Source organism: Stenella coeruleoalba (genome assembly GCF_951394435.1).
Source record: "Stenella coeruleoalba genome assembly, chromosome: 11".
Classification (NCBI taxonomy): domain Eukaryota; kingdom Metazoa; phylum Chordata; class Mammalia; order Artiodactyla; family Delphinidae; genus Stenella; species Stenella coeruleoalba.
The window spans coordinates 93,051,655-93,073,996 of NC_137157.1; the positions used below are offsets into that span (position 1 = coordinate 93,051,655).

The window sequence follows — 22,342 nt, forward strand, 5'->3', positions numbered from 1 at the left end:
CACTGATGGCAGGTAGATAGTTCTGGTCGACTGCAGGATGTTTGATGTGGGGATCCTAAGTGCCTACTGGTGGGCAGGTGCTCCACTGGCTAGTGTGGCTGAGACATTCTGAGCGCAGGGCTGGCTCTGAGCGGTGTGACGGATGCCCTTCCGGGCCATCATAGGCCTGGGTGTAGTCCCATTCATGCCCTCATCACCTATACGCGCACACCCATGATTTCAGCACAGCGGAGGAGCAGTCTATGGTGGGAAGACCTGGGGTCCTTTAACTCTTTGAGTCAGGTGAGTCCGCAGCAAACTGATAATCTTCGGCACAGCGCAGGACCCAAGCCATCTCTGACTGAGGTTCCTGCTGGCAAATTCCTCCACGTGCGGCAGCTGCTCAGATTTGAAATGTTTGCTCTGACCTTTCTGGTGCCACTTGTCTAAAGATTGCCTGCAAACTGCTCTGTGACAGAGGCTTCCTGCCAGTGAAAAACCATGACTGCACTTTACACCGTAATTGAGTGGAGACAGGATTTACCTCATTGGACCACCCTGCCTGTCTGACTCCATTTCATATTATTAAAAACAGAGACTTGGATTTTTTTTTTATAAAAAATTTATTGAGATGATGCAATTATAGGCTTTTCTTTAAAAATTATTTGCAATTCACTGGCCCTGAGAAAAGGCTTTTTTTTTGTTTTTCTTTTTTGTTACATTCATTTGATTCAGTCCCTTATAAACCCCACACCTCATAAACAACAAGAGATTAGAAATTAAAAAAAAAATTCTAGATTCGTCCTCGTTTGCAGGTGGTTGCAGTCACAGAGAAATATCTTCAAGAATGTTCACTTGGCATGTATGAAAGATTCGGGGAGTTTGTCGTTGTTTAGTGTTGATGCAGATGGGGCCCAAAGGGTATCAGGTTAGTCTTCTGTGGTTTTTAGGCAGGCAGGGACCACTGTCACCCCCCTTCCCACCCCACCCCCGGCTCCTTGGATCACTCCCTCCATTACTGTTCAGAAGAGAAACAGGTTGAGTGGGTGAAAACTAACTAGCACCGAATGCTTGGGCAAAGAAACTGCCTTTTGTTCTTTGTGTATTTCCCCCAATTTTTATCTTCAGCTTCCTGGGTGGGAATGGGTCAGATCGGGTCGGGGTATGGCCAGGCTGGGTCCCAATCCTCATTCTGTCCCTGGCATGCCGTCTGTTCCTAGGACAAGTCACAGGACCTCTCTGATACTCAGATTTCCCTTCTTCAAAAGGGGAGCTAATGTTTCAGACATGTATTCAGAGTTGGATCCTAGGCAGTGAATGGCGGAGGAGGTGTGGTTACTTAGGCATTTAGGTACATCCCGTCAAAGCCATTTAAGTTTCTGCTAAACCTACATTCTCACTTGGACCAAGGTATCAGTGTAAGAAGATGATGGAGCAGGGGGTTCCAAACATACTGCTGAAAAGAGAAAAAAATCCATCAGTTGTTACTCCTCTTTTCCTGTGGGGATACCCCTGCCCCTCAAAGGATGTGGAACATCGGTGATGCAACCTTAGGCACGACAAAGTTGCCTCGGGACAGACAGATCTTAGGGATAGCATTACTTCCACATAGCCCGTCCAGCCAATTGCCACTGCTGTCTTCTGATGGAGAGGAAGCACCCTGGTTACCTCAAGGTGCAGGGAAGAGTAGACGCTAGATAATTTCAAGGTACAAGCGAGACTGTCTGCCTCGGACCCAGCTGGAGGCAAGTTTGCTCCCCTGCAGCATTCTTCTGAGTTCTCCTTTCCCAGTTTCTCACTTTGCAAGCCAAGACCTCCCACGATGGCAGCAGGGAAAGGCCAACTATTCAGATCATGGACGTACTTCTGGTTTGGTCCCAGGTGAAATTTTCGTCCCCCCTAGTGCTTAGTGTTGAAGTGAGAAATTTCACGCTAGATAGATTCTGCAGGAAGGAGATACGCTCTCGGAGGGCAAGGATGGTGCCCGATTCTTGGGAATCTCTCGGGGTGTCTAGCAGGTGCTCCATCAAAGTTGCCTAAATTGAACCTGACATCTTTCAGGTCTGCAGTGTGTAAATGCTGTGTCCCTGGTATCGGCATCACTCAGGTATTCTCTCAAAGAACCAATGAGAAGAACCTTTGCCATTAAGGGAGTGAACAGAAAACCAATAACGGTAACATCTGGATGGACAGTGAAGACTACATTGGAATTGCCACCTTCTATTCCTTCAAGTGGCTGAAGGTGCCAGCCTAAGTCTTACAGACTCTTACAGGATATTGCTTTAAATACAGAAATCCTGGGGGCAAAGGGGAATTTCCCCTCCATAATTCAACTGTAAGATTCTTTGGACAATAAGAGCCCGAGTCCTTAAACCTGGGTGAACGGAATGAGATGCTCTAATCTTAGGGAAGAGCGACATCGTGCCTGGGTCTCTGGTTTTATGTCACACAAAGAGAGCCTCAGTAAAGATCCACCCTCTCTCTCCAGCCCTGCAACTCAAAGGCTTCACAACACGCCAGGTATTTGGCTTAATCTCTCCATCTGAGAGCCAACATCAGTCATCTCAGAGGCTGGAAGATCATCACTGTGTGCTATGGAACGCTCTTGAAAGACATCTGTAGTATGCTGGGATCCAGCTGGATTTCATCCCCGTTCGAGCAGACTGAACCCAAACCCTTCATCTGGGGACACATAGAAGGTCCCTGACCTCACCGCGAACCCGACCTTCTGGAAGGTAGAGTGGGAGGAGTGTGTGAGGGTGGGAGGAGGCCGGCCACCCCTGCGCATCTATCCGTGGTTGGATGAGAGGAGATAGCCTATTTGTCCCTCCCTCCCCGCAGGCTGGTGTCCTCATCAGTGAGGCTGGGGCTGGGGGAGGGGTGGAGAACTCCTCCTGCCCGTGTGACCACAACCCCTGCCTGCCTGACTCACTCAGAAATGGCCTGAGGACATGCCTGGGCATCTGGTGGCTTCACCTGGAGGGGGCGTGGCCGTGAGATGCTCACCCAACTGAGCAGAGGAAGCGGAGAGAAACGAGGACGGGGTGCTTTGTAAGGGAGGTCTAATCTTCGTGAGTAAAAAAAGACTGTACTCCTAATATTGGATTCCGAGCCTGTATTGGAAGAGTTGATTTAGATGGCTATTGAACAGGAAACCCCTCCCCCCCAAAACTGTAACAGCTCTTGAAAACTACGTTATCATCAGAAGTACTAAGGGGTGGCATCTTCCTCATCTTATAAGATACTACTGACCTTATTTTGAGGTGAAAGAGAGCCACGCATGGGTCCATTCTGAAACACAGCTAGGAAAGAAGAGGGTAAAAGGAAGGTATCTGAGGAATTTCCCATCTGCCCAGGCGTGGCAAACACCAGTAACAACTGAGAGGACACACTCCAGGGTCCTCCCCCTCAAATGCCCTGTGTCCTGTTGGGATCAGGAAACTTAAAAAAAAAAAAAAAAAAAAAAAAGGCTGGGAATTGAAAAAAATTTAGGTGAGGGTATGAAACTGACTGCACGATGGCCTTTGGGATGGAGCAGAGATGACCGTCCATAACCTACTTTGGAATAATTCACACCCCACTGCAGAAGATCTGTCACCTGGACCATCAGGCCTGTGTGGTTTTTTTTTTCATTTTTTTCCCCCACTTCGCAGCACTTGCAAACTAATCCCAAGATGCTGGGGCTTCCAAATAACCTGGACAGCCTTCCAGGCTCATCTTACGCTCTGTGGAACCACCGGGCCCCGCGGTTCTCACAGCTGTGTCAGGGGAAGCCTGCCGGACTAGCATGCATCTTCCCGGAAGGCAGCAGCCTCCGTGACGTCTCTGGCCTCCCTCCGATAGGTGGCCAAATGCTGGGATGTGGGTTTGCTTTTTGTGGCGCCGGCTACAAAGCACCCAGACCACTGATCCCGTTTAGGTGCCAACAATTCCCAAGACTCTCCAAAGAGGCTGAACCCCGCTGAAAGGCATCTGAAATTCAACAACAGGCAAGGAGGGAGGACGGGATGGGGCAGGGAAGGAAAGAGAGCCAGAGAGAGAAGAAGAGAGCTCTCCTTTTCAATTTATCGTTTTTAAAAGCATCTTATTTTTTTTTTCTTTCTTTTTTTTCTTTTTTTTTCCAGCCAAGACCCAACAGCAACAGGCACAAACCTGATCCACGTGGCAGGGTCAAGAGAACCTGAACCCTTTTGTAAGTGTTCTCTCTCCTGACCAGTTGCGCTTCTGCACTTTGTGAGATTTGCAAAAAATATATATATATATAATAGATATATATTTCCATAGGAAAACAACCTCGATGTCTTCCCCTATATGAATGATGAAAAGTCAAACTGCATGGTCTTAAAAAAGAACAAAACCAAAAACACCATGAAACTTAACAATAGGTGGAACGGGGTGGGGGAGGAATTACAGAAAGAGATTCCAAATGAGAAGGAACCATGAACGTGAGTCCCAGGCTGGTGCCCTTGGCCAGAATTCCAGCGCCGCCTTTGCTGAGTGGTTTGTCTAAGGTGCTCCGGGGTCCCTCACGCTGGGCGAGAGAAGTGTCACTGCCATGTCCGGGTCTCTTCCCTTCCGCTCCGTCACGCCCCAGCCGTCCTGGCGGGCAGGGTGCCCTTGGCTATCGGCCCGCTGAGCCGGGGGCTGGTTCCTTCAACACTCATCTTCTTGGTATATTTGTTCATCCAGCTCCTGGGACTCAAGATGCTCCAGACGGTCTGTTCGGCCACTCATGATTTCATCCGGGGTTTTCATAAACCTTTGGAAGAGGAAATGGTGGCGTGAAGAGGTTACAATTTCCTAAAGTTGTCTTGACCTTGAACTCTAAAAAGAGTTCCCATCGCCTTCACATAGCTGGAGAGCTACTGAACCTGGTCATAATGCTAACTTAGCCCAAATTAGAAAAAGCTACCCCTTCCTCTGACTGCCTGAAAGTTGGCAAAACAACGATAAACAAAAGTCTAGGATGACTGAAGAAGGTGGAGCCGTGTGATGCATTCCTGCGTGACCGTGCGAGGGAGCCCTGGGACAGCACAGGTACCTGCATCTCTGATTTTCAGAGGGTTACAAAGACCCGTGAGCGCTGTGTATCCGTTTCCATCCCAGACTGTGAGCCCGAGGAATGGTATTCAAAACTGGAATCTAAGGCAAAGGATACGATTAAATGCTAGGTGGAAAATCTGGGGAATAGGGCAAGATAGTGGAGCTTCTGGAAATTAGAAAGGCTGAAAGAAAGAATCTTTTTCAATGTTATCACTGCTCCACCCCAAATGCTAGCCATTCATCCCCTTTATTCTGTCTTCCTTTGCAGCTAGGTGCAAACAGCCAGCCTCATCTTCTGGGTCGCTGGGGTCATCTGGAAATTACATCAGTGCCATGTTTTGACCATGATTTACATGGTTCAGGAAGGGTGCCTGGCTGCGAACGTTCTGTCCTTATGGTGGGAGGGCCCTTTCCACAGCCCACACACTGTTCCCTTCCTCTGCTCGGTACCACATGACCTGTCTTAAAACATACATTTTCTCTCATCACTTCACGTTCAAAAGCCTATGATGAGGGACTTCCCTGGCGGTCCAGTGGTTAAGACTCTGCACTTCCAATGCAGGGCGCATGGGTTTGATCCCTGGTTGGGGAACTAAGATCCCACGTGCCTTGTGGCATGGCCAAAAAAAACAAAAAAATCCTGTGACGACCACTTATCAGGTCAAGGATCCACTCTCCGGGCCTGCCCCTCGGGCCCCTCTGTCACCTCAACCCGGAAACTCTTGTTTTCCACTGTTCACTAGCATGAACCCTTCACTCCAGTCTCGCCAGTTCTTTTTATATCAATCACAGCTCATGCCATCCTCCAAACCTTTAGCTTTGCCCTTATTTGGAACCCTCTTGACTCCTTCCACTATCTATCTGAGCCCTACTCACCGTCTGGGCTCTGTCTCATCACCCAACCAAAGTCTCCAAGAGTCCCTCCAGTCTAACACTTCACTTGATTACACACTGGGTTTTATACCGAGAAGCCTTCATTTTGGGGCGAGCCTGGCTTCAGACATTCATTTCCTCAAAAATGACTAATCTCTCTTCACAAATAGCACTCTTCTTTCCTTTTATCTTGTTGCAATCACTGTTGGAAGCCTGTGAACCTTCCACCTACCACTTCTTTTCTGCCCATTATTGCTGATTTTTTTGGCCGTACACAGGCCTCTCACTGTTGTGGCCTCTCCTGCTGCAGAGCACAGGCTCCGGACGCACAGGCTCAGCGGCCATGGCTCACGGGCCCAGCTGCTCCGCGGCATGAGGGATCTTCCCGGACCGGGGCACGAACCTGCGTCCCCTGCATCGGCAGGCGGACTCTCAACCACTGCACCACCAGGGAAGCCCCTATTGCTGATGTTTTTTTCAAGCAGTCTGTTCCGTAGCATCTGCAACCTGTCTTCCACTTTTATCCTGGAGCTAACGCTTCTCCCTCAACATCTGAAGTCACTAATAATCCCTTCCAGGCTGAGTCCACAGGTGTGCTATACCTGGCCCTCCGAACTACCCCTATCCTCTTTTGACGGCTTTTCCATATTAAGTTTCTGATATCCCACACCAGGCTTGCCCAGAAACATTTATCAAAAGCCTCCATAAGGTATAAAACAGAACTATATATATATAAAGGTATATATATATATACCTTCTAGGAGCTTATGACCTACTTGTTGGGGAGAAGGACTTCATATATACAACTATTAAAGATGTAAATCACGATGTGGTTTAGGGCCAAGGAAACCCAACAGATGATGGAAGAAGGTATCTGTGCGTGTCTGAGCAGTTGAAGAAGGTCTCATAAAGGGTAGTGGACTTGAGGTAGACCTGGGGGGTATATATATGTTAAAAAAGCAAAAGTTAAAGTGATGCACAGGGAACCCTATTAGTGTTGGAGGGCAGCTGGCAGTGTGATTATGAATTTGGGAGGCAGGAGAATGGACCAGAGGCAGAGATTGCTGAATTAATCTAGGTACCAGTCGTGAAGTCTAGACATCAGCCTCCACTGCCAGGGAAGCAATAATACTGCTTCTGCTTTGCTTTCATCTTCCAGGTCTCGTGAGAGTACTTGCCATTGGTAGATTCCAACCTGGAGCCTGCTGGTAAGAAATCTTGGGAAATGTGGTTCCCTGGCTTCTAGCCCCTGAAACAGACTGGAGTGGGAATGGTGCTAAGGAGCCAATGGACTGTCCAGCACAATAATGACTCAGTTGTAAGAAGAGTCAAAGGTAACTCCAGTGTCAAGGCTGGTTACTTAAACAATGGTGATGCCACTGCTGATGTGACATTTATTCTGGGGGTGGGTAGGTTTCCAGTATGGGAAGAAGGCCTGTCTTGAACACTTCATGTCTGAGATACTAATGTGATATTTAAGTGGACATGTCCTAGAAGAAGCTCTTGGAAATTAAGATTTGGAATTTCAGGGAGATTTTAGAGCTGCATGTAGAGACGTGAGAGCCCATTCATGGAGGTGATAACTGAAGCTGTGTAACGGGATCCATCCATCCAGGGAAAAAGTATAGAGTGGGGAGAACAGAAGCCAAGGACTAAGTTTAGGGTGAAGGATGAAAAGAACGCATCAGCAGAGCCGGAGAAAGGAGGGTTCTTTTTCCACTTCATTCTACTCTGTTTCCAGCTCTTGAAAAGCCTTCTCTGTTTCTTTTGACGATCGCAATTGTGTTTTTACTGCTCCTACCTTACCACACCTTTCCAATGCTAAGGCCCAGGTTCTCTGCTCTTTCCAATAAGTACTTATCCCAGTGAGCTTGTTTACTCATACACAGTGTCATTTTGTCATTTTCCACCCAAATCCACATCTCTAGCCCAATCCGTAACTCTCCTTTGTCCCACCTGCCAAAACGCAGAACCTGAGGTCGTGTTTGTCAATCCCACCTTCTCCCAAGCTTCACTTGGTCTCACCACATCAATTACCACCAGTGTCAGAGAGCTATGTCTACCTCTCCTGATTGGTCCATTAGACCCCTTCTTTTTCCTCTTCTAATTGTTTCTCCTCTCTTGTCTAGGGAATCACAATCTATGTGGTAGGTTAAATGGTTGGAACTCATTAGCTGGGAGGAATTCTGGAAAGACGACTGTCTGCAGCAGCTTTCAGACTTTTACAATGCATTGTCATAAATGTATTTTTACATCACGACACACACACACACACCCCCCTGAATCACAGTTTTCATGAATCAACAGGCACTCTTAATTCATGTGATACAGTCTGATATTTTCAACTCTGTCCTTTCCTATTCAATTCTGTTCTATTTCATTAAAAAAAAAATTAGACTCATTAAATCTATTTCATGATTCACTAACGGGCCAGGACAAACACCGGTCCAGGGCTGGCAACCGGGAGGCCTAGGTTTGTTCAGTTCCTTGCTTTGCCATTGGTCCCTCTGATCGCTCCCTTTAACTACCATAGATATAAATGCCAGATAATACTGTTTGATCATTGCATTATTTGAAAGGTGAGTCAGATTGTGTTTATTTAGTTTTGGCTTTACTCTAGGTTAGACATAAGTGGAAAAAAAATTTTTTTTTTTTCTTAAATTCTAACCAACCACCACCTGGTATCGAATGTGTAGCGGTGATGGCTTTGAGGATCAGATAGGCAGGTAGAGATCTTAACAGTCTCCCTCCTCCCTCTTATTTGAAGAAAACAGTATCCTCCCAGAAGAAGGAAAGGAGAAAAAGGAAGTGCTACCTGAACAAAAGCCTTTGTCCTGGCTCCTTCCTGATAATGTTTAGTTTGTAGTAGTGGCGCAGGGCTCTGGACATTTTCTCATAGGTCATGTTTGTTCTGTTCTGCTTGTTCAAAGGCGGAAGAGAGAAAAAAAGCACAAAGACACAATGAAACGAACCTCAGAAAAGACGCTGCAGGAGCTGTTCAAATCTGCTTCTGTGGCCCCGCCAGTTGGGAAAGCCACCTGCTAATCTGCTCCCTGCCACGCCCACCCCTGGGCTTTTTCACAGACGTCCTCGCTGAGGTTTCTCCTAAGGTGAGTCTAGCTAACAAAGCACACATCCCGCAGCGGCCTCCCCGACTTCCTCTCCCAGGACTGCGCTCTGCTGTGCCCGAGGAATTTCCTGCAGTTTCCCCTATCTGGGGGTCATCCTTCACCTTCTGACCCACAGAGGATTTCTCTTCCTTTTTTCCTTTTTTTTAAAAAAAATTTTTTATTTTTACAGTGACCTTTCTCAGGCTTGTGTTTCTGGTTTGTCATTTTAAGGAAGAGATTTTTTTGTTTAAATTCCTGTCATGGAAGCAAGAATACAGTTGTTCCGAGCCCTGGGGTGAGGGCACCCTGTGCGAGCTGCAGAGCGATTTTTCTCAGTGACTCACAGGGTGGATGGTGTCAGTGGGGTATGGCCATATTTGGTCACGACAGCCTCTGCTAGGTCCTCCACGGCGGGGCCAGAGCGCGGGCTGCCATCCTCCAAGGCTGCAGCCGGGGCAGAGCTCAGCGGTGTCTCCCCTGTACAGGCCTGCCTCTCCTTCGGCGGATCTGGAGTTGGGCCTTCCTGGTGCCCCACGGCTACCTGTCTGTGGTCAGGCCTGGATCTTGCTGACTCTTTTTTTTTTTTAAGTAGGAATACAGATTTATCTTAATTTTCTTTCCTTTTTTTTTTGGCAGGGGAACTCTTTGCTCTGTGTATCTTACTTTATTTTACTGTGATAAGAACACTGACCATGAGATCTACCCTCTTAAATTTTTAAGTGCATAATACAGCACTTAATACAGGGTTCACTACAGGTACAGTGTCCTACAGCACATCTCTAGAACTTACTCATCTCGTTTAATGGAAACTTTATGGCCCTTGATTAGTAACTCCCATCTCCCCCCTCTCCCCAGTCCCTGGCAACACCAGTCCACTCCTGGACTCAAAGAATTTGCTTAGTTTAGCTCTAACTTCGAGTAAGTGGCATCAGGCAGTATTTGTCTTTCTGTGACTGGCTTCTTTACTCAGCGTCACGTCTTCAGGGTTCATCCATGTTGCCACACGCTGCAGAAGCTCCTTTTTTTTTAAGGCTGAAGAATATTCCATTGTGTGCATACAGCATGGTTTCTTTATCCATTCATCCATCAGTGGACGTCAAGGTTGTTTCACCCACTTTTTACATCTATGCACTTTAATGGTTTTCCTAACTATAAAAGACTTCATCTTTTAAATTCGATTCCCTCTTCTCAAGGTGGAAAACTGCAGGGGCCATCAGACTTCTTGCACTGTTTGCTTTTCAAGGAGATGCTTTAAAGTCAGAGGATAAGCATTTTCCACGTAGAACTGGGCTTTTGCGACCGTGGAAGTTTCTAACCCAGCGGAACAGAAGCGACGCTTCCCAAAGCCCCCTTGTGAGTCACAGAGTGCCACAGTGCATCCCTGGTACCCAGTTCCTAATGATGGCGTGGGTGGCAGGACCAGGCCGAGGCAGAGGAGTGACGGTTACTCGTAATGAGGCCTGTCAGACCGGAGACTTAACTGGCACCTGGCACAAGGAACAAGTGGCAAGGGGCATCTTTAATGACTTCCTCCCCTTTGCAACTAATTGTCCAGTGAGGAGGAAACTAAATAATTACGGGCAGACAGGAAGCAGAAGACAGACAACTATCCTCCAACCCAGGGATGAAGACTAGATTTTGGCCCTACTTTATAGAACGAATATCTGATGCCCTTTTACCTTATGGTTTCCCCACAGTCGAGCCAGTCCATTGGGATCCACTATCCGGAATATTTTCGATTCTTTGTCCTCCCATCGGATGAAGTTTTCGTACCGGCTGTCAGAAAGCAACTGATAGACGTAATCCCAAAGCAGTCTACAGTCTACAGAGGAAAAGGGCAAGAAAACACTGTTGACAAGGTTGCTTGTTGAAGTACTAAGAGCAAGAATCAGAAAATAATCGAGTAACCGCTCTTGCTTCCTTTGGATGGACTGTCTAACTTCCTCGTTTGGGGAATTCCCTGGCGGTCCAGGGGTTAGGATGCCGCACTTTCACTGCTGAGGGGCCTGGGTTTGATCCCTGGTTGGGGAAATAAGATCCCGCAAGCCACTCGGCCAAAACGAAAACAGAAACACATCCTCGTTTCATAGTGAGGAGAGCAAGGTACAGAGAGACCTGTGAGATGCAACCTTTGACCTGTGGAGGCCTTCGGGACTGTCCGGGCCCAGAATTTCCCCGCTCACATGAGGACACAGAGACCTGGAGAGAGGAAGGGACTGGTCCACGGTCATGACCAATGACCTGAACTTGAGCAGAGCCCACAGAAGGGACAGAACAAGCTCTAACTGGAAATGAATTGGTTCTGAAAAGGGGCTGAAGACACGCCGGCAGGTCAAAGGGCAAAGAAAGAGTGTGCTCGTGTTCGGAGAGAGCAATGTGGTGTCAACGGTGGGGCGCTAAAGGTTACTTTGGAGGGTGATACTCAACAGATAAAGACGTGACGCTTGAGGCCGGCTGAAAAATGGCAGAAAAAGCACCACGATGCGTGAAAGGCTGTGGGGGAAGAAGACCCCTGTGGTTTGGGGACTGTGACCGTGGGAACCATGGCCAGCATGGTCTTTAGAAAGAATGTAGATAGTCCCGTTATAGCTACTTCGGAGGTTTTAAAAATTGCTTTACTATAATGGAATCAGTGTAGAGAGGAACCCAGTGCAGAGAATCCCTTTCTCCATATGCAAAACTGATGCTGCATCGCTTGGTCGGGCAACAGATCTTTCTGTGTACAGGCCAGGCGCGGGGTGAGGCCTCGACCTTGGGCTGTGGATCGGCGAATTGAAAGGGAAGCTGCAGGCTGCACGCCTCTGCCCTGTTCCAGTGCTGTCTGGATTAGTGCCGGAACCGGGTGTGGCTGGGCCCCTAGCACAGCCTGGATAGGTGGATGGGAGCGGATGTGGACTTTCTAAGTCTAGTTGATGCAGGACTGGCCTCGACCCCCAGGTGTGCTTCTGGGAGCTTTGATGAGCCCTAGCCAGCATGGCTGGTCGTAAGCGATTAATTTTGTTGAACACCGTGTATGTGTCGCGCACTTTGCCAGCGTTATTTCTAATCCTCACTTTACACACTGCGTCCTTTCTAATCCTCTCGTGCCCGAGGTCACCGGGATTTGAACTCTGGGGCTCCTGCACCGCAAGGTGCCGATTTCCTTACTTCCTTACGTTGGGTGAGGCCTGGCACACCTGGGTGGGGAATGTCCAATCCCAACGTGGACTGTTTCAGAGCGAGCCAAACATTCACCTCCCAGAGAATGTGACACGCCCTCCTCTGGCACATACTTACAAGAGGAAACGAGTCAGGTCACCTCGGGCAAGTTTCCTAAATCTCCCTGAGGTTCCGTGTCCTCCTTTAGGAAAGGGGACTAACAACGTCGACTCTCTCCAGGATTACTGTACGAGCGATGATGTGAGTGAAGAGAAAGTAAGGAAAACAATAACAACAGCGATTACTGGGTGCTGTTTGCAGGCACTGGGCTGTGTGTTCCACCAGCCGGCTTGCCTCTGACCCTTAGGGCACCTGATGAGGCAGCGCTGTTGCTGTTCCTATTTTACGGCCAAGGAAGCTGGGGCTTAGCGGGTTTGGTCATTGGCTCAAAGGCACAGCTCGTGAGTGACACACGTCGGAGTCTGGAGCCCGTGCTGTGCCACACGTCCTGCGCTGAGACGTCTATTCTCAGAGAAGAGGGTTAACAGGTAACTATTAGTCAAGGACTTTTCCAAGCAAGCTTTAACTCTGAGTGTGTCCTTCGTGCAATCCAGCTTTCTCGCTGAACAGCAGAAGGAACTGGCATAAAATGTGGCATTTTCCAGGAGGCTTAATCTTTTAAGGAACTACCATGAAGCTTAAAATGACCATACATCTTCAGTACCCCTTACTGTATCCTTTTCCCCCCGATTGATCTGTGTCTAAAAATTAATGTGACGTGTGGTTTCTTCTGTTTCAGAAAAGGACCCGTGGTGTCCTTCTTAGAAGGATGACTCCTGGAGCCTGAACCCTACGCTAAGGGAAGCTGACCAGAGATTCTATTATCATCCCTGCCTGCTGCGGCCCTCTTGGTCGCCAGAAGGGGGCACCGAGGAGCAGCAAGGGGCCCAGTCCCAGCATCAGGAAGCACCTTGAGAGGTGAGTGCCACACACCATCTCACGCTGAGAATAATCGAGCTCATTTTTAAGGCACTTGTAAGAGGGCGACTGTAGGCAGAGCAGTGAAGTAGGCAGTGTCTTTCTCCCTCTCTGCCACCTCCTTGTCTTACATCGTTTTTAGTACAGGTGGGAAAATAGAGAACTGAGATGCGGTTTAATTGTCCAGTTTTTGACTTACTATCAAATGGCAGATGCATTTTAATTTCCCACAAGCTCTTGCAAGTAGAAACCATCTGGCAAGACCACATATTATCACTCAAAATGCCAGTCTACTAGGAGGAGCAAAGGTGTGGCAGCTTCTCCCTGTTTCCTGACAGGGTTACAATCCTTTTTACCACCAAGAGGCTTCATGACACCTCTCGGATGCATCTGGACTGGCAATGTGATTCTCTAGAGTGGATCATTTGAACACAATTTAATAATTAAACAAACTGATCTGGTTGTCTTTTGCAGTTTGATGGAAGGAACTTCTGCCCACCGGAAGGTGAGCAATATATTGGCAGTCCCTCACCTCTAAGACTTCCTGGAGCTAAAATGCAAAGTGAGTGTTGTCTTAACACCATCTGCTGAGGGATTTTCACTTTCATTGTTTCTGTGGCTTCTCTTTTTACTGCTTTGGACATTCTGTGTCTCATAAAATGGTGAAGTGCGAACCATTTTCCGTTGGTTCGCACTTAAAAAATGGTTTCCATTTAAAACCATTTTACCGTTGCTCAAAGTAAGGGCTTAACCAGCGCTGGGTACCTACCATGCTGGTTCTTCAGAGGCATCGAACCGAGACCTTTATGTCGTAAATCGTTTACTGAAAAAAATCTAGAATGTGATCTGTGTTTGGTTGGTTGGTAAATGAAGGGCAGGGCTTACCAAAGAACAGACTTTACCTATGAGTTGCAGGAACACTTGTATCTTGCCAACTTTTCCCTTTCATCAATGTGAAAATAACCCCAAACAAGGGGCCAATTGATCATTTCAAATGACAATTAACCCAGCGACGCCAACTTTAGCAGAGTAATAAAAATATATTGACATTCAAGACATACTGAATTACTCAGTCACTGACAGAGGTAGCGACAGGAATTTTCTGGCATAAAGTAGTTGTTTCAAGCTCAGCGTATAAGTGGCTTTTTATAACACTATTGATTCTATTGTTTCTTTAGTTAAAAATTATGCCAGATGATAAAAAAGAAAACTGCCTGACCACGCAACTTTTTTTTCTTTTGTTTTTTTACAATCGAAGTTCAAGCATCTGAGTTATTTTTGTTTTTTAAGATTTTAGTTAAATAAAAGGCAGATGCCTTTTAGTTCCTAGGTCCTCTGGAGGCTGTTGCCATGACCCACCAGCAGTTTTTGTCAAAATCCATCCGTGTCTGCACAGATACAGTGTTTTCTGATCACTGATAAAAATGCTTAATACTATATAATAAAATGCACCCAAAGTTCATCCCATTACAAAACACTTGAACATGCATGTGAAAAATATATATCACAAGGTCTTCACTAATTTTAGCTGCATGTGTCTTAAACTAAAGGGCCTTCTCTGTCAAGGCATGTGGGAATTTTAAACAAATGTTCATGATTTGGATTGTCTCTTCCATGAGAGGAAGCTCGTGAAACGGTTTATTAGCTCGAGTGAAGTGTTATTTTCCAATTGCAGAAAGAGAGTTCTCTCTCTTTCCTGCGGGGTGAGGTACCCTGGGCATCCACAGTTAAAAGGCATTGCTAAAAAATATATATATATCCCTTCCTGTGGTTAGGGAGAAGTATTTTCCCTCCCACACCAGTCTCTTACCAGAGACTCCTTGTACAAGCTTATTGAACAGAGACTGTAAAAAGATGGGCAATTCACACATAACCAACATGGTTTCTAAAGGAAAAAAAAAAAAAAACCTAGAAAGCCATGCTAGACAAAACTGATGTTGAAAAGATCTGAGCGGGCAAGTCCAGTTATCGACAAGTTATTTGAATTTCCCGAAATTCAAATTTCAGGAAAGCATCGAAGAAAGAAATTTTTTTGTTGTTTTAACTGCCCAAATGGAATTTTAAGTGAAGGTCTGTAAACTGCAGTTCTGTGGATATAATCACCAACAAGGAGAGGCCTAGCATTCCTGTTTCATTGCTTTAAATTTATTATGAAAAACTAATACATGTGTTTCAGGTTCAGGAACAAAATGGGTCCGTAACACCCAAAATAAAAAGTTGCTTCTCTGCTTATAGCAGTGGTTCTAAACTAGGGGCAATCTTGCCTCCTAGGTGGTGTTCTACCATGTCTGTGACCATTTTGGTTGTCACAACTGGGGTGGAGGATGCTATTAGCATCCGGCGAGTAGAGGCCAGGGATGCTGCTAAAAATCTTATAATGCACGAAAGAACTCCTCCCCGGCAACGAAGAATCATTCGGCCCAAGTATCAAGAGCGCCCAGCTTGAGAAGCCCTGCTATGGAAGCACGGGTTTTACAACATGCAGGGGGGCTATCTGCAGGGTTTTTTTGTGTTCTTGTTTTCCTCCTCAATTCTAGATCAGCCATTACCTAGAAGCAGACAGCTGATACATCCCGCGCAGCCAGCCCTGTGTTGATACGCAGAGGTGTGTTTCCAGTGGGTGCCTGCTTGTGCTTTGCTGTGGCTTAGGAAAACGGAAGCCATATGTGCAGAGCAGCAAGCTGGGAGAGGGAGAAGCTGAGGCAGAGAATACAGACCTATGCTTCCTGGCTTCGCCGGGGCGGAGGGGCCGCCGCTGCAAACAAACACCGCTGAACCTTTTCACCTTTGGTTGCAGGAGGTGTAGAGCGAGGCTGGGAAACGCAGAGACCAAGCCCCCAGCTAAAACCCAGTCAGATGTATCCCTCCTCCCGCAGGCGTGGAGGCGGACTGCTGGGACACAGGGACGCTGTTACAGAGATGCAGGCCCGCAAACAAACTGGCATTTCCAGTCTCCTCAATCCCCTTCTATTATTTTCTACCGAGTTACTGTGCTGGTACTGTTTTATCTTTTAAAAAAGCTGTCCTGAAACTTCCCTTCTCTTCTTGATTTCTCAGTGGCCCACCATGAAAAATAAAGTGCAGTGACTCAGGCAGAGCGTCAGAAGTCTGGCACCTTGGGATAGTCCCGTCGGGGCGAAGGACTCTGTCCGCTCCAAGGGTCCCCTCCATCTCCTCCAAATACAGACAGCGGGCCAAGCCTCAGAGGAGGTGAGCGGGAGTGAAGAAGTTCATCGCCAAGGAGGTAAGGAAACTAGGGTTCCCTGAAGGGGTGCACTTTTCAGGCCAACATCACTTAGAACAAATGCCCAGACACAGGCCTTGTGGGTTCAGGCCCTGCACCCGCTCCGGTGGGCAGTGGTGCTGGCCATCACCACTGCTCTCCTCTCTGCAGCCCTGGAGCAGAGCAGAGAGAAACGGCGCACAGGAGGGACACTGACTAAGCCTTAGAAATTACCCTGCTTGTGCTACTGTTTGCATATTGTCTCTTTAGTGCTCAAAAGTGCCCAGAAATGAGTATTAGTATGATCATTATTATGGGTAAAGAAACCAGGCTTCAGGGACCTTAAAGACCTCTGCTTGGGAGACAAGGGCTAGATTCTAATCCTGTTGGCTCCAGAGTCCATGCTTTCCCACAGGCCCACAGTGCTACCTCAGGAACCCTCCCTCCGGCTGTGGATGAAGGGCCTGGGCCGGGAACCATAGAGAGTTCTCTGCCTGAGACAGCATGGGAGGACACAGCTCCGCCAGCTGGCCCTAAAACCCCGAGCCCCCCTGGCTTACGGAGACATCCCACGATCCTGTCCTTTTTTCCAAACACAATATTTACATGCGCGCGTGTGTGTGCAGAGGCGCACACACGCATGCACACCGCCACACTGTACTGCAAAGGCCTGGGGATGACACCGCCCTCCATCGCTCACACAGTCCATTTAGCTTCTCTTTTATGATGTCTTCTTCCCTGCAGGGTTGCTCCTGAGGCTCATTTATACAAGAAAATAAAAGTCCACGTGCCTCATTGGAAACCATGTCACCATCAGATTCCACTGGGGAAGAAGCAGAGATGGATACAGGGGGGCAGGGTGCAGTGTGACTCCCCCCAGCCTGGGAGCCCTGAGGTGAGCCCCTAGCTGCTGGCCCTGGTGTCTCAGGCTTAGGTGCCTGCATCTGACGTCCGATCAGAGGCTCCCAGGATTGAATTTCTGTGTACACAGAACCTATCCGGTCAGTAAAACCAAATCAAGAGTGTACAGTGCTCAAGCCAGGTGACAAACGAGTGTCTCCTCGAGGAGAGTCCTTTTGTTTCTGTTAAAAATGTCACCCTGAGAGATAACACACATATATTTGTTTTCAGTCTCTTTGAGGATCTGAAAGATCGCCAGGCCAGGCGTTATCAGAGGGTTGCAAGTGAAGGGTACAGGGTCTGGGGGTGGGGTGTGGGATCTGTTTTATCTGCTGTAAGATCCACTCACCAATGATAGCCTCACAGACCGTGAAGAAGTTGACGTTCGCAAAGAAAATCAAGAGACTTAGGCAAGAGTTGTGAGATGAGCACAAGAGAAGAAATACTCTCTTTCTGGATGGTCCGTGGACTTTGAACAACCAAACCTGTACAGACCTCTTAAAGTCCGCACTTCTGTGGAGCAGATGAACGGCTACGAGTGGATGATAAACCAGGTTGCCGCTGAATCTTCCTCCCTTTAGCAGATTTTTGGATTAAGTCCAAGGAAGGGACACGCAGATAGGAAGTCTGGTAACTCAGGTTTTAACGGAATTGAAGTTTAAGAGAAAGCCAAAATGACTTCAGTTTTTTTCTTTGAAAACAGAGCTGTCTATACAGTGAAAACCAAAGCAGGGAGCATAGTTTGTCTGATGGCATAAAGTAAGAGGGATTATTGCCTTGTGCCAGCGAAGACACAACATTTGGCATTTAGAGATGCTGTGCCCTATCACCTAGAAAAGTGCCTGGCGCACAGAGATACGTGTTAATTTTTGAATGAATAATCTTAACATAGTTCAGGTATGCAGAGCTACACTTTACTTTCCTCAGCTGTATTTTACTTATGTTAATGATGTCATTGCAACTACTCCGGGCTACTCGGCCATCAGCCTGCCATCTAGAACTGAGCTCCTTCCTACATCAGCCACTGTTCCCTCCGCGTCTTAGGCGTGCCTCATTCTCTGAGGTGCGAGTCATTCCTTGAGAGCAGGGACGGCATTTTCTACACCTGTGACTGATACAAGCAGACAGTTGCGTAGAACGGGGAGCGGTGGACTTTTTCCGTAAAAGGCCAATCAGTAAATATTTTAGTCCAGTCTCTGCCGCAACTCCTCAACCCTGCCAAGGCAGCCACAGACAATACTGAGTGAGTGGGTGTGGCCGTGCGCCAGTGAAATTGGATTTACAAAAACAGGCGGTGGCTGATTTGGCCCACAGGCCTGCATTTCCAGTCCCCGGTCCCAAGGAAACAAGTGTGCTGGAAAGAAGAGTGGTTGAAGCTGCAGGCTGAACACTGGACGTGTCTTCATCTGTAAAAGACCCTTCTAGCTTTGAAACCACCAAGTTCTAAGAATTATTTTCAACATATACTGAAAACACAGCATCACCTGGGCTACCCTTCAATTTACGGCACTCACTGCCAGTACCACTCTGGCTATGAAACAGGTTGGCGAGACACAGGCCAGTAAAACGTTTGTGGGCTGAGAAAATGTTAGGAGGTGACAGATGCTCCCCCATGCCCCCGCCACCAAGCAGTCCTTCCCTGAGGACAATAAATAGAAAAGAGCACAGAAAGAAGCAACTTGCTCAGTGTTGCACATACCACTGGCTGTTCAATTAAAAAATAGAACCCCGGAATCTTCTCTCACTCTGTCCTATGTTAAACTCTCTCCCACAAATGCCAGCCCCTGCAGCTTGTTAAACTCAACAACAGTCCTTCTTATTCCTTGAAAAATAAGCAACACCTTTCAAGATAAGCTGTGTGTTTCTATTTCAATTTGTGGTTTGTGTTTAAACTGTCAACTACCTCCTGGATTTCTTTCATTGACTATTTTAGATTTTCCGCCAGGTAAGTACCTAAGTGAACCATCATAACTTCGCATGGGGCCTCTTAATTGTGTGATGCCTCCCAATTTCATAGATACTAAAGTGTGAAAAAAAGAAAGAATTGCTAAAATATGGTGGATTTTTTAAATGAACCTGGATTCTTGACTTTACATTTCTATCTGAAATAGAACAGATATACTAGGCCTTACATTGTTTTGGAGTTTTCTCCATTTGGAATGACCTCTTTTTCTTTAATCTCCACTTGTCCATATTCTAAGCATTCATCTAGCTAAAAGCCAGCCCCTCCATGAAGCCTTCCTGACACCTCTACTCCAGCCTCCTACAGCACTTAATCGGAGTCCTTGGAAGACACCACAAGCTGCACTTGTAGCTCACTGTCTACAGCTGTTTCATGACGAAGACTGTGTCTTACATCTCCTGGAGCACTCCACCCCCATGAATGCAGAACAGTGCTGCAAACACAGAAGGTGTCCAGAGGCACACACCCGGGAGCACCTGAGCAAATGATGCGTGATTTACTTTGATCCACATGTATCAGTAGTGTTCTTACCATATCCTCCAACTATGGTATTTGTCAGTGTGAGACACAGCAGCACCTTCAGTGCCCTCTGGGCTCATCTGAAAAGTTTTCCCATAGAAAAGCTGCTTTATAGAGATCTGAAGGACTTTTATGGCTGTTCAATAATGACGGAACTTTACATCGTACATAGGAATCACCCAATGAATTCGACTTCTAGTAAATGAAGAATCAATTCTACGAGGATCTGAGTAGTCCAAAAAGACACCCAAAGGGTTGGAGTGGAGAGACAGGGACACCCCAAATGAGAAACAAGCCTGGAACTGTGATGAGCACTTTTGAGAGGGTCACAGTATCAAGACTAAATGTCAGATCGTAGACTTCTCTCTCGTTTCACCCTTGAGAAAAACAGTGCCTTTTGGTTACATCAGCTAATCCTGGATCTGGTTAAATTAGCGAAGACAGACATGTGGAGATGATGGAACTTTTGAATATACCAATAGAGTAGCACAGTTTTTAAGAGAGCCATATTAAAAAATTTCCAGACCTACTAAACCAGGGAGAAACAGCTCTAAGCCTGAACAATTTAACTTGACACATGGGGCTTATCTTGGATTCCTAAGAAGTCTGTGGCAAAGACAGCGTCACAGAGGAGGTGGACAAGACAGATCGTGATTAGCAATGCAGGGGTAGCAAGGGCAGCCCAAGAGATAGCAGCCAACGGCGCGGCAAGGGCTGTCCTGCAGCCTCATCCGCCAGCCCCTATGTGACCTCTGCTTCTCTGCCGTTCAGTTTCCTCTGTGGTTTCCCCTGTAAACGACCCTTGCATATAAAATGGATAGAGCAATGATAGGCTACCTCGAAGAGCTATTCTGAGGATTATAAACAAGCAGAAAGTATCCACAAAATGTCCAGAACTGTTGCGCAGACCACGCAAGAAACAAGCAGGGCGTATACAGACAAGAAAGAAAGCCTAGAACGTCCAAGACAGGTCATTTTTATCATTCACAGGAATATACTGGCCCCTTCCTCCTCCTCCAGTTATCTGGGGAAATGCACATGCTTTGCCACAATAAGCTCTTTGCTACCTTATCCCCGTCCTTTCTTTTCATAGTTTCTCTTTTTTCCATTATTAAAAAAACCTTTATGTAAAAGTAGACGGAACAGTAATGTAAACCCCGGTGCACCCGACCCCCCACCATACAGCCATGAGCTTGTGACTAACGTTTTACGTACACCCCACCCGTTCCTCACTCCCAACCCTGTGGGGTGCTTCTGGATCACATTCCAAACATACATCATTTCATTTTTCATGGTGTTTTTGAAACACGTCATAGCTCTTGGCCATTTGATTTTCTTGATCCAACATTCCTTATGTAAGTTATTTATAATGATAAAATTGAGGTGACATTGGAGGTGCCCTTGGGACCAGAGAAGAATTTAGAAACAAATGACTTAAATAAAAAAGGGACGAGTCAAGGCAGAAGTAAAGCAGCCTTAGGGCCCGTGTCGTCATGGTGTCGTGAGCACTGCTCCAGCCCGAGCTTCCGCTGGAGCTCGCTCCTGCGGCATCAGCCCAAGGAGGAAGGGGCACGACTCACCTTTCCCTGAATAGTTCTGACCTCTCTCCTGTCTCCGTGTCTCCCTCCCATTACTGGACCCATAATCACCTTCAGCATCGAGCTACCACCCTTCCTCAGTTCCTCCAGTCAGAATACCCCTTCTCTCTGCACTGGTTCCACGGCACTGAATTATCCTCGCATACAGTAGGTGTTCAATAAATGCTTGTGCATTGACTGGACGGGGCAGAGGGCTTATTTCCTTCTGCCTTGGAGCTTAGTGGTTTTCACATCTGTCTCTCCTAGTAAAATTTAAATCCCTTGAGGAAATAATAAGTTAACTATCAGCTCCGTGTCCCCTACTTCCCAGTGCATTTATCTGTGCACAGCAGGTGCTCCAAAAATGTCTCGTGAATGGAGAGAAGCTCTAGGAAAAGAGTTAACTTTGCCAAGAGGTTAGAGGATTATAAGCTTCTGGAAAATGACTTCATGTAAATTATGGGCGGGCTAGCAAAAATACAATGTGGTGATTTTTTTCACTGGTTTCCACTGGTTTCTCGTCTTAGGGGAGTAAATTTGGGCTTGTCAGCATAGAAGGGAAAGAATTCGGGAGTGGTTTCCTCTGTCCAAATGACACAGCAGCACCAGACTCCAACACCCTAATCCTGCTTTTCTCTCCTACCCCCTCCCAAGGTGAAGGCTACGTGGGGTTGCTGTGCAGAGGATGGAATTACAAGCCTGCATCTGAGACAAAGGTTCTTTATGCTGCGTCTGCTCGTTAATTAGCCGCTGGAAACTTCGGGACAGGGCCATTAACACGCTCATAAACCTTTGATTTCAAATGTTTTTGCTCAGCCGCGATTCTGATGTGACTCCCCTCGTAAGCTGGATGGAGGACGTTTGTTTCTTAACACTTAGGAGGCGCAGAACTCCTCCAGCCCCGTGCCTCAGTAACTAGCCCATTAAGGATTCCGCCTCCTGCAGGCAGAAGCCTCCACTCGGCCTCCCAGAGCCTTGGAGGGCACCTAATTGGGACAGCGTGAGGCCCCAAGGGAGCTCAAGGCTGGCGTGCGGCAAG

The 22,342-nt window shown here is 47.2% G+C and overlaps 1 protein-coding gene and 1 long non-coding RNA gene across 10 annotated transcripts in view; one reads left to right on the forward strand and one right to left on the reverse strand.

Annotated features, from left to right (window-relative positions):
• The window catches only part of LOC307193732, a 182,769-nt gene extending 160,429 nt beyond the window's left edge, over positions 1-22,340 (forward strand). The window contains exons 1-8 of one of the 6 annotated variants that reach the window (XR_013830391.1): positions 2,603-2,714; positions 4,104-4,171; positions 4,669-5,016; positions 7,055-7,103; positions 8,826-9,005; positions 12,943-13,121; positions 13,596-13,683; positions 16,179-22,340. This is a non-coding gene — a long non-coding RNA (uncharacterized lncRNA). Of the gene's footprint in view, positions 1-2,602; positions 2,715-4,103; positions 4,172-4,668; positions 5,017-7,054; positions 7,104-8,825; positions 9,006-10,702; positions 13,122-13,595; positions 13,684-16,178 lie in introns of those variants that run through there. The other 5 variants (XR_013830393.1, XR_013830394.1, XR_013830389.1 and 2 more) reach the window with 5 other exon arrangements.
• Positions 4,142-22,342, reverse strand: part of ETV6 (ETS variant transcription factor 6) — a 235,895-nt gene continuing 217,694 nt past the window's right edge. For all 4 annotated transcript variants that reach the window (XM_079936111.1, XM_079936110.1, XM_079936112.1 and 1 more), the window contains 3 exons: positions 10,685-10,827; positions 8,711-8,811; positions 4,142-4,738 (listed from right to left, as the gene is read on the reverse strand). In XM_079936111.1, the coding sequence (XP_079792237.1) occupies positions 4,633-4,738; positions 8,711-8,811; positions 10,685-10,827 (350 nt within the window). In that variant the 3' untranslated portion in view covers positions 4,142-4,632. The remainder of the gene's footprint in view (positions 4,739-8,710; positions 8,812-10,684; positions 10,828-22,342) is intronic.